Raw genomic sequence first — 12,606 nt, forward strand, 5'->3', positions numbered from 1 at the left:
TCCAGCACTGGTCCTGGTCATAAAATAAACCCAGCTAGCATCCAAGGCTTTTAAAATTGCAGATGGAAGCGCTGTGCCTGCCAATCTGAAAAGCTGGTGATACATTTGGCAGTTTATATCTTTAAAGAGGAAGCACTGGGGAAGGACTCCCTGGATTAGTTTTTGGGCAAAATGGTGGAATATGAGAGACTAGTCAAGGACCATATCACCTCCACCCTACCTGACACCCTAGACCCATTCCAATTTGCTTACCGCCCCATTAGGTCCACGCAACCACACTGCACACTGCCCTAACCCATCTGGACAAGATGAATACCTATGTGAGAATACTGTTCATCGACGACAGCTCAGCATTTAACACCATAGTACCCTCCAAACTCATCAAGCTCGAGACCCTGGGTCTCGACTCCGCCCTGTGCAACTGGGTACTGGACTTCCTGATGGGCCGCCACCCAGGTGATGAGGGTAGGTAATAGAGGTCGACCGATTATGATTTTTCAACGCCGATACCGATTTATTGGAGGACCAAAAAAGCCGTTACCGATTAATCTGCCAATTTTAAAAACATGTATTTATTTTATTTGTTAATTATGACAATTACAACAATACTGAATGAACACTTATTTTAACTTAATATAATACATAAATAAAAATCAATTTAGCCTCAAATAAATAATGAAACATGTTCAATTTGGGTTAAATAATGCAAAAACAAAGTGTTGGAGAAGTAAAAGTGCAATATGTTCCATGTAAGAAAGCTAACGTTTCAGTTCCTTGCTCAGAACAAGAGAACATATGAAAGCTGGTGGTTCGTTTTAACATGAGACTTCAATATTCCAAGGTAAGAGGTTTTAGGTTGTAGTTAATATAGTATTTGTAGGACTATTTCTCTCTATACCATTTGTATTTCATATACCTTTGACTATTGGATGTTCTTATAGGCACTTTTGTATTGCCAGTGTAACAGTATAGCTTCCGTCCCTCTCCTCGCCCCTACCTGGGCTTGAACCAGGAACACATCGACAACAGCCACACTCGAAGCAGCGTTACCCATCGCTCCACAAAAGCCGCGGCCCTTGCAGAGCAAGGGGAATAACTACTCCAAGTCTCAGAGTGAGTGACGTTTTAAACGCTATTAGCTCGCCATTTCACATTGGTTAAACCAGCCATTAGGCTGATAGGCTTGAAGTCATAAACAGAGCTGTGCTTGCAAAGAGCTGCTGGCAAAAGTGCTGTTTGAATGAATGCGTACGAGCCTGCTGCTGCCTACCATCGCTCAGTCAGACTGCTCTATCAAATATCAAATCATAGACTTAATTATAACATAATAACACACAGAAATACAAGCCTTTGGTCATTTAATATAGTCGAATCCGGAAACTATAATTTAGAAAACAAAACGTTTATTATTTCAGTGAAATACGGAACCGTTCGATATTTTAACGGGTGGCATCCCTAAGTCTAAATATTCTTGTTACATTGTACAACCTTCAATGTTATGTCATAATTACGTAAAATTCTGGCAAAATGAGTTCGCAATGAGCCAGGCTGCCCAAACTGTTGCATATACCCCGACTCTGCGTGCAATGAACGCAAGAGAAGTGACACAATTTCACATGGTTAATATTGCTTGCTAACCTGGATTTCTTTAAATATGCAGGTTTAAAAATATATACTTCTGTGTATTGATTTTAAGAAAGGCATTGGTGTTTATGGTTAGGTACAGTCGTGCAACGATTGTGCTTTTTTCGCAAATGCGCTTTTGTTAAATCATCCCCCAGCGTTGCATCGATTATATGCAACGCAGGACACGCTAGATAAACTAGTAATATCATCAACTACACATGGTTGATGATATTACTAGTTTAACTAGTGATTATGATTGATTGATTGTTTTTTATAAGATAAGTTTAATGCTAGCTAGCAACTTACCTTGGCTTCTACTGCATTCACGTAACAGGCAGGCTCCTCGTGGAGTGCAATGAGAGGCAGGTTTCTAGAGCATTGGACTAGTTAACCGTAAGGTTGCAAGATTGAATCCCAGAGCTGACAAGGTGAAAATCTGTCGTTCTGACCTTGAACAAGGCAGTTAACCCACCGTTCCTAGGCCGTCATTGAAAGTAAGAATGTGTTCTTAACTGACTTGCCTAGTTAAATAAAGGTGTAAAAACAAATTGGGCAAAATCGGCATCCAAAAATACCGATTTCCGATTGTTATAACTTGTAATCGGCCATTCCGATTAATCGGTCGACCTCTAGTAGGTAACAACATCTCCACCCCGCTGATCCTCAACACTGGGACCCCACAAGGGTGCGTTCTGAGCCCTCTCCTGTACTTCCTGTTCACCCACGACTGCGTGGCCATGCACGCCTTCAACTCAATCATCAAGTTTGCAGACAGTGTTAGGCTTGATTACCAACAACGACAAGACGGCCTACAGGGAGGAGGTGAGGGCCCTCTGATTGTGGTGTCAGGAAAATAACCTCACACTCAATGTCAACAAAACAAAGGAGATGATTGTGGACTTCAGGAGACAGCAGAGGGAGTACCCCCCCCCCCCCCCCCTATCCACGTCGACAGGACAGTAGTGGAGAGGGTAGTAAGTTTTAAGTTCCTCGGCGTACACATCACGGACAAACTGAATTGGTCCACCCACAGAGACCGTGTGGTGAAGGCGCAGCAGCGCCTCTTCAACCTCGGGGCTGAAGAAATTCGGCTTGTCACCAAAAGCACTCACAAACTTTTACAGATGCACAATCGAGAGCATCCTGTCGGGCTGTATCACCGCCTAGTACGGCAACTGCTCCGCCCACCACCGTAAGGCTCTTCAGAGGGTAGTGAGGTCTGCACAACACATCACCGGGGGCAAACTACCTGCCCTCCAGGACACTTACACCACCCGATGTCACAGGAAGACCATAAAGATCATCAAGGACAACAACCACACGAGCCACTGCCTGTTCAATCCGCTATCATCCAGAAGGCGAGGTCAGTACAGGTGCACCAAAGCTGGGACCGAGAGACTGAAAAACAGCTTCTATCTCAAGGCCATCAGACTGTTAAACAGCCACCACTAACATTGAGTGGCTTCTGCCAACATACTGACTCATCTCCAGCCACTTTAATATTGGAAAAATGTATGTAAAAAATGGGTCACTAGCCACTTTAAACAATGCCACTTAATATAATGTTTACATACCCTATATTACTCATCTCATATGTATATCCTGTACTCGATACCATCTACTGCATCTTGCCTATGCCGTTCTGTACCATCACTCATTCATATATCTTTATGTACATATTATTCATCCCTTTACACTTGTGTGTTTTAAGGTAGTTGTTGTGAAATTGTTAGGTTAGATTACTCGTTGGTTACTACTGCATTGTCGGATCTGCTAACCATGTGTATGTGACAAATAAAATTTGATTTGATTTTGACTATGGAATTTTAATCATAAAGGCTTCGTTGGAAATGTTTTACAGTATAGGCATTTGAGACAATTGGCCACTATCATGCATATTCCCATAGCTTAAATGTATACAACGGCAAGTCATATATATATATACCGTCACAAAATACATAAAGGATATACACTACAGATGGTTTATAAAGAGTTGCAGAAACATCAACACACACTATTGTTTTCAAAGATTCACTCACTAGATAGTTTTGTCTTTGGAGTGTAGTTCATTACGGGAAGGAACTCACCCTCGTCCTTTCCTTTGAGTATTTGAGTGAAATGTACTTTCCGGTGAATGTATTTTTATATACACAAGTTGTGTTTATCCGATTATAGCCACGTCAACATGAGTAGTACAGGGGTGTCAGGTGTTTGTGCCTCGCATGTCAAGGACAACCAACAGACTGAAGTACACCCATTCTCTGTCACAAGGTATGACACAAGTCTTTTGTTCATCAGTCATGAGGTAATGTCTGTGTGTCAGGTTCACCGTCACTGATAAGCATTAGAATAGATGTTACACATAAACTGGGTGGTTTGAGCCTTGAATGCTGATTGGCTGACACGGGTGTCATAAAACATGTATTTTTACTGCTCTAATTACATTGGTAACCAGTTTGTAATAGCAATAAGGCACCTCGGGGGTTTGTGGTATATGGCCAATATAACACGGCTAAGGTCTGTGTCCAGGCACTCCGCGTAGCGTCATGCACAAGAACAGCCCTTAGCCGTGGTATATTGTCCATATACCACACCCCCTCGACCTTACTGCTTAATTATAATACGTGGAACACAACACACACACAACACAATTACAAGAGGAACAGAACCAAATGCACAGTGAGTATTGGATTGTAGAGGATAAATGGTTAGCGTGAGATCACATTAGCGAATGTATTGATCCATTGGGCTGTACACAAGACATAAATTAGGAGGCGGGTGTTGAAACAGCCTATAATGGGAATAGTTGTCTATTAAAAAGGATTAGGGGAACACAACATTTTGAAGACAGTTCCCCCGCCTACACAATCCCTATTTAATTCCTGGCTATATAGATGGTTACTTTTTGTATGATAGACTTCCATAGGTCTGAGTTACTTGACCGTGAAATGATCCTTACGTTGATTTATTTCAATGCCATTGATTATAATTATCAATCATATTCAATATAAAATCAATGTCAATTGCCATTCTTATTGCAGTTTGATGAACAACAATGCACCTTGTGAGGAATTGCGATAGTTGTACAAAAGGAATGACCGAGGTAATGATGATTTTTTTCAGGCTGTCCAGTACTGCTTCATGCTTATGTGACAGCCCAACCAATGCACTATATCCGTGTCATGCCAATGCTTTGGGACCATTACAGAATTGGTGTGTGGTTGAATTGGTGTATGTGCTAAATATAACAAGTATTATTGTCACAGGAACTTGCAAACCGAGACCAGAAAAGGATGATACATTCCCATCACAATACACCAAATGGAGGTATAGACATGTATCTGGTCTTTTCAAAAGCTTATCCTGACTATTTATCACAGAATGCTGGGATTGTATGATATTGTAAGATGAACATGTATCACAAAATATAACTGCGCAAAAGTAATACAAATGTATACATGGAACTTGACCTAGGGTGTGTCTGCAATTTGGACATTAGACATCTTCCATAATGGTCAACTGACTGTCAAATATTGATATACAAGACCAATATCACCAAACGGAAAATGGTATAGTCAATACACTCTTAGAAAAAAAGGTGCTACCTAGAACCTAAAAGGTTTCTTCGGCTGTCCCCATAGGAGAACACGTAGAAGAACCCGTTCTGGTTCCATGTAGAACCCTGTTCCACAAAGGGTTCTACATTGAACCCACAAGGGTTCTATCTGGAACCAAAAAGGATTTTCCTATGGGGACACCCGAAGAACCCTTTTGGAACCCTTTTTTCTAAGAGTGTATGGTCTGATCATAACAATCATACTGTTCAAATATAACAGTAAATATTACATTCCTCTGTGCCGGATTATTTACAAGAAACAACTAAATGAGTTATTATGACTGCCAAAATAGCACATAATAAAATAACACTTTGTTTCACTGCAAATCTTGTTTAAACAGTCATTTCACACATGTATATGTACCATGTTCACATTTGTTCATGAACAGCAGGCAGTATATTTACAGTCAGTCAATGGTCGGTCTTATACAGTAAATACCTCAGGATTGTTGGTCGGAGAAAGAGATGGTGAGTAGATATGAAAAGGAGCAGGTATGTCACAGCTAACCTCGTTCTTGGATTAAAGTAGTGACAGAGTAAAAATAAATGTCCTCCATTTTCCTCTTCTACACCAAATCCCAAAGGTGAAGTTCGAGGCCTTGTACAGGCCAAATGGTATAACTCTGCGATTGGTTGATCCCTAGTCAAGGTCCAGTATTGCCCACTCTCTTTATTAGTGTGCGACTGGTCGGTGTAGTCTTGGTTGCAGGCGATTAGCTAGTAGACAGGCCAGGGCGATGCCACCTATCTGGGTGAAGGCTAGCCCCAGCACGGTAGCAGCAATGTGGAAGACGTTATCATTGACGAAACTGAACACCTTCCGGAAACATCCGTGGGGATGGATCCCAGCAGCCGCCACCCCTTCACTGCCCACGGCTGGCAAGGGTCGGTTTCTGCAGCCCATGCGTTGCATACAGCAGCTGTCGGGTAGCGACACAGAGGAGCCGTTGCCCATGGGTGAGAAGGCTGCGTCCTGATTGGCCCAGTCGGAAGTCAGCCAATCACGCCAGCCCTCGGCCCCACAGCACTCTAGTGCCCTCTGCAGGCTATCCAGAGCGTTGGAGCGGCCCTCATCTTCGCCATAGCCCGCCACTGCCTGCTGCAGTCCGCTACGGAACCCTCCGGCGATGTCCTCGCGGTAAAACAGGCCCGAGAGGCCGGCGGCTAGCCCTGCCATCAGTGCCGCCAACTGGATGAAGCCGTATGCCCGCAGCACAAAGGGTAGGTTGGCGGCCACTCCCAGACAGCCCAGGAAGCCCCAGGCTGTGATGGTGGCCCCCGTGGCCAGAAGGATGAGCGGGGCATTGGGGTAGCGGTTGGCCGACAGCAGCATGTAGTCGGCCAGTGATACCTGGGCCCACACGCCCAGGGTAAATATGGCCAGACCGGCCGCCCAAAAGAGGCAGCTGAAGGCCAGCAGGGCCAGGCGCAGCAGGGGCATGACGCCCACTGGCCGGCAGCAGGGCAGGGTTCCACCCATGTGAGGAGCAGGGGGTGCCATGGAGGCCTCGGAGCACAGGGACAATGAGAGGCGCTGTTGCTGCAGCTGATCCTGGTGCTCCTGGTGTTGCTGCTCCTGGAAGGGCGAGAGCATGTACCCGGGGAGTGCTGAGTGCCGCCGAAGCCCAGTAGAAGGGTTGAGGAGGCTCAGCCTTCTGGGAGAGGAGAGCCTCTGCGCCGCTAGCTGCTCACGTTCCCAGTTCACCGCTCGCCTGGGGCTCAGCCGAGCAGGCAAGGAGTCGTAGGGCAGTGCACAGCTCATGATGCCGGTTCAGGCTTTATCTACGTCCCTTTCTTGCTCACTCTCTCTTTCTCTCTCTTTTTCTTTCTCTCCTCCCGTTCTCCCTTGTTTCTCCCTATGAGGCAACCCCTCCCCCGGTTCTTTACGACTGGCTGTTAACCCACCTTCCCCACACACCCCCCTCCGTAGCCCCACTTCACAGTAAATCTCGTTGACGGAGGCGTCGTGTCGTGGTGTTATCTGCATCCGCAGCCCCCCTCTTTCTGTCACATTTATCTGTTTATTTCGGGCATTGCTTCCACCTGCGTGGTCACCAGAGTTCCATGTCACTATGGTGAGTGCCGCATCCTCTCGCTCTATGGTCAGGGGCAGAGGTGTTTATGATGGCTTGGACTCAGAAACCACCCAGGCACCCCCTCTCTCGGTGTGGAGGAGTCACTCGTCAGGATTTTAGTACCCACTCTTGTAGCATCAACAAGCCGGCAAGAAAGTCCCCTATTCTGGTATGTCCTGTATTTTGTGAATATCATCCCAATAAGGACACATGCACTCACATGTATTATAATCTGCTGAGATAAGGCAAGTGGTCGACAAGCATTTTATGAACCAATATCAGTCCAGGACCTGTATGCACTACTGTACTTTATGGCACTTGGAATGGGATTGGATGGCAATATAAACTAACGCAACAGGAAATGTACTAGATGTGTGTTCTGAATCTGATAAACTGTATTAGATAACGAAACACATCTGGTTACACATCCTTACATAGGCTATTGTTTTGTTGACTATCAATCCCATAATATCCTGCAAAGTCCATGCAAATAGAGGTCCCGTGTTGCTCAGTTGGTAGAGAATGGTGCTTGCAACACCAGGGTTGTGTGTTTTGAATCCAGTATAAAAAATGTAAAAAGTTGAAGATGTGTGCTCTGGATAAGAGTGTCTGCTAAATGACTCCAATGTAAAAATGTTCCAGCAGAAATTCAGCAACAAATGATATGGCGTCGAAGGAGAGGCATGTCTCCTAGCCTTCCCATAGACATTAGTGATCATTACCAAAGTTAGCTTTTGAATGTAAATCGAGCCAATTGCTGTAATTCTTCCAAAAAAACGTACAAAGTGAGAAACTGTCGTCATGCAGTGGAGGCTGCTTAAGGGAGGACGGCTCATAATAATGGCTGGAACGGTATCATGTTTTTGATACCATTCCATTAACTCCATTTCAGCTATCCGTTATGAGCCGTTCTCCCCTCAGCAGCCTCCACTGTCATCATGAGACCAAAATAAACTTGACAACGTATTTGGTTAGCTAGCATGCTATATAGCATCAGTTAGTTTGTCATGCTAGCTTCTATTTTTGGTAACATCTGAGTAATTTACAAAGAGATTACAACAACAGTCCTTTTTGGATCCCCTCTACCCTTGCGATACTCTTCAGACATTTTGTGAACAATGTTTTAATTGGATTTAGACCGGAGTTGATTTTAATAGTCAATGGGAAACCAAACACAGCTAAAGAGTTTGTTGTGGGTAATGGGCTTAATGGCCTGACCGCCATTAACAACATGGAACCATTAACCAAGGTGAAGGTCTCAGTTTGATGTCATAGCCCCGCAACTATATCATGGTATGTCCTCCATCTTGAGCTTCCTGGACACATTCATATACTTTCCCCTCTGATAGTTTTCTGCAAATGGCACTGACACCAAAGTTTTATACATATTTTCCAGAAATAGCATTGGTTTACTGTGTTTAGTCGTGGAAGAGGTGAAACAGGCTACGGTATCTGCACCAAATAGATTCTGAATGCTAAATATAGTCTCCCAATTCATGGACCGACGATATCTCCTTCTCTCAGGTGCTGTTAAATGGTAACCCGTTGTCCCCGGGCTGGACTGAGTACATCCCTCTCAAACATTGGTCATTCCCATCCTCCATCTGCGACACACACATACACACACCAATCAGGGTTCATTAAAGCCCCTTCCGCTAATTAAACACATTTGCGCAATGAAGGCGTCGTTTGAAAAGGACAACCATCCATCAGGGGGCAGGGGCAGGGGAGAGGGGCATACCTTGGAGGGCCATTTAACTAGTGTGTTCCACCAGTGAGGTGGGGGCGAGGAAGGCTCTGTGCAAACCAAGCCTGGAATATTGTCCATATGTATGGTAACATCGATGCCATGAGATTCCTCCTATTCCATCGTCTTGACACCTCACACCATTGTGCCAGTTAGTGTTTGTCACGTTTAACTTGTGTCTGAATAGACAGCCCAGGCTTATGATAAATATGGTTGAAAGAAGGGACAAAAAAATAGGACAAAGGCCACAGAAAACAACAGTAGAGGGCAGCATTTGCAAAGGAATCAAAATTCCAGCAGAAGTATTCACCTCTTGTTAACCTAGGGAAAAGAGTTTAGATCGATAAACTTTGATTCCTGGCTATTTTTAGCAGTGCTGAGTATCATTTCTATAATAGTCACCACAATGTGACTGAAATTGGTTGACGATTTAATCATCCATTCATTTCATTGAGTCATCTCCAACCCTTCTCTCCACATCTGGCCCAGTCCAGGGTATTTCAGGCAGTGAAACTGTTCAACTGCTAGACTGGTCACTGTGGGAGTAAAACTGAGATTTACATAGACATGGACTGGGTGGTTCTGCTTGTCCCTGAATAGAGCAGCACTGTCACCAGATGTTCACTCTGTCCCCAGGGGTTTGCTAAGTACGGGTGTGATCACATTGGTGAGTGTCCAAGATATTGAGGAAATGTTCAATAGCATTCTTAATTTGAGCCAATTTGCTACAGCAGGAAAATAATCCAACAGTAACAGGAAATGTGAATTATAATGTGGATTATAATTAATGTACATTTTTTGTTGGTAGTGATGTGTTTATCATCAGGGAAAATCAAGTCTGAAATTTCAAGGTGGAAATTACAAACTTCAGAAGCCATGTTAAACCTCAAATACACTAAATGTTTTACATTTCCTGCATTGCAGGACAGTTCTCCTGCAATAGGGTGATCAAATTAAGGTCCTACATTTGTAGATTACAGCCTTTATAAATCAAGCAGGTTAAAAACTTTTCCAAGAAAGATGAATCAGGAGTACCATCTACTACATGTGGCTAGACCTCTCATGTTAATCTGTTAACATTGTAGTATCTAGACCTCTCCTGTTAATCTGTTAACATTGTAGTATCTAGAACTGTCCTGTTAATCTGTTAACATTGTAGTATCTTGTGTTAGTATGAACTAGTGGTTGATGACGATTTGGTTTCAAGTGCGAACATATATAACTAAGCAATGACATTATTTAGGTCTGAAGGTTCTCAATCTGTCAACAAGGTTTTATGAATACAGTGCCTTGCGAAAGTATTCGGCCCCCTTGAACTTTGCGACCTTTTGCACATTTCAGGCTTCAAACATAAAGATATAAAACTGTATTTTTGTGAAGAATCAACAACAAGTGGGACACAATCATGAAGTGGAACGACATTTATTTGATATTTCAAACTTTTCTAACAAATCAAAAACTGAAAAATTGGGCGCGCAAAATTATTCAGCCCATTTACTTTCAGTGCAGCAAACTCTCTCCAGAAGTTCAGTGAGGATCTCTGAATGATCCAATGTTGACCTAAATGACTAATGATGATAAATACAATCCACCTGTGCGTAATCAAGTCTCCGTATAAATGCACCTGCACTGTGATAGTCTCAGAGGTCCGTTAAAAGCGCAGAGAGCATCATGAAGAACAAGGAACACACCAGGCAGGTCCGAGATACTGTTGTGAAGAAGTTTAAAGCCGGATTTGGATACAAAAAGATTTCCCAAGCTTTAAACATCCCAAGGAGCACTGTGCAAGCGATAATATTGAAATGGAAGGAGACCACTATGTGTATCAGACCACTGCAAATCTACCAAGACCTGGCCGTCCCTCTAAACTTTCAGCTCATACAAGGAGAAGACTGATCAGAGATGCAGCCAAGAGGCCCATGATCACTCTGGATGAACTGCAGAGATCTACAGCTGAGGTGGGAGACTCTGTCCATAGGACAACAATCAGTCGTATATTGCACAAATCTGGCCTTTATGGAAGAGTGGCAAGAAGAAAGCCATTTCTTAAAGATATCCATAAAAAGTGTCGTTTAAAGTTTGCCACAAGCCACCTGGGAGACACACCAAACATGTGGAAGAAGGTGCTCTGGTCAGATGAAACCAAAATTGAACTTTTTGGCAACAATGCAAAACGTTATGTTTGTCGTAAAAGCAACACAGCTGAACACACCATCCCCACTGTCAAACATGGTGGTGGCAGCATCATGGTTTGGGCCTGCTTTTCTTCAGCAGGGACAGGGAAGATGGTTAAAATTGATGGGAAGATGGATGGAGCCAAATACAGGACCATTCTGGAAGAAAACCTGATGGAGTCTGCAAAAGACCTGAGACTGGGACGGAGATTTGTCTTCCAACAAGACAATGATCCAAAACATAAAGCAAAATCTACAATGGAATGGTTCAAAAATAAACATATCCAGGTGTTAGAATGGCCAAGTCAAAGTCCAGACCTGAATCCAATCGAGAATCTGTGGAAAGAACTGAAAACTGCTGTTCACAAATGCTCTCCATCCAACCTCACTGAGCTCGATCTGTTTTGCAAGGAGGAATGGGAAAAAATGTCAGTCTCTCGATGTGCAAAACTGATAGCGACATACCCCAAGCGACTTACAGCTGTAATCGCAGCAAAAGGTGGCGCTACAAAGTATTAACTTAAGGGGGCTGAATAATTTTGCACGCCCAATTTTTCAGTTTTTGATTTGTTAAAAAAGTTTGAAATATCCAATAAATGTCGTTCCACTTCATGATTGTGTCCCACTTGTTGTTGATTCTTCACAAAAAAATACAGTTTTATATCTTTATGTTTGAAGCCTGAAATGTGGCAAAAGGTCACAAAGTTCAAGGGGGCCGGATACTTTCGCAAGGCACTGTATATTTCTATATCATTCAACAACATTTAAGATTAAAGTCTACTTTGGTTTATTGAAAGAGACAACAAAAATATTTGTTCTTAAGGTAAATCTTTATTTTAATTTATTCATCAAAGCATCAAAGCAAACATTCCTACAGTATCTAATAGTAATAAAACAGAACACATCAAATCTAACACTGATACAACCTCAGTCTACAGAGAGGATTGACACATGAACTCAAGCAAAGCCCCCTGTCTGTTTGCATGTCAGTGATCAATAAGACAGAGAACATCTGATCTCAGAACAGAGTCAAAGCAGAGAAACCAGCAGCCTCTCTCTGCAGGGGTGTGTGACTGAGGGTTCCTACCCAGAACAGTCAGTCAGCCTTCCTCATGGTCTTGGTGACTGGAGTCTGCGATTTATGGGACTGGCCTCCTGCTTCTTGCTGGTCCCATCCACTTTCCAGCTCATGATCCTGTCTGAGGGGAAGCCCTTGTTGCATTCGGAAAGTATTCAGACCCATTGACTATTTCCACATTTTGTTACATTACAGCCTTATTCTCAAATTGATTAGAAAAAAATCTACACCCCATAATGACAAAGCGAAACATTTTTTTAGAAATGTTGGCATATTTATATATATATATA

At 43.2% G+C, this 12,606-nt stretch overlaps 1 protein-coding gene across 1 annotated transcript; it reads right to left on the reverse strand.

Annotated features, from left to right (window-relative positions):
• Positions 1–5,915: 5,915 nt before the first annotated feature.
• On the reverse strand, positions 5,916–7,004 carry LOC139378991 (tetraspanin-7-like). The gene has a single exon (XM_071121673.1). The coding sequence runs from the start codon at positions 7,002–7,004 to the stop codon at positions 5,916–5,918; it is 1,089 nt and encodes a 362-aa protein (XP_070977774.1).
• Positions 7,005–12,606: the final 5,602 nt, after the last annotated feature.

This window comes from Oncorhynchus clarkii, chromosome 21, assembly GCF_045791955.1.
Source record: "Oncorhynchus clarkii lewisi isolate Uvic-CL-2024 chromosome 21, UVic_Ocla_1.0, whole genome shotgun sequence".
NCBI lineage: Eukaryota > Metazoa > Chordata > Actinopteri > Salmoniformes > Salmonidae > Oncorhynchus > Oncorhynchus clarkii.

What these genes read in the sequence shown, in the direction of transcription:
- LOC139378991 (XM_071121673.1), bottom strand. Translation starts at nt 7,004, where the DNA reads ATGAGCTGTGCACTGCCCTACGACTCCTTGCCTGCTCGGCTGAGCCCC.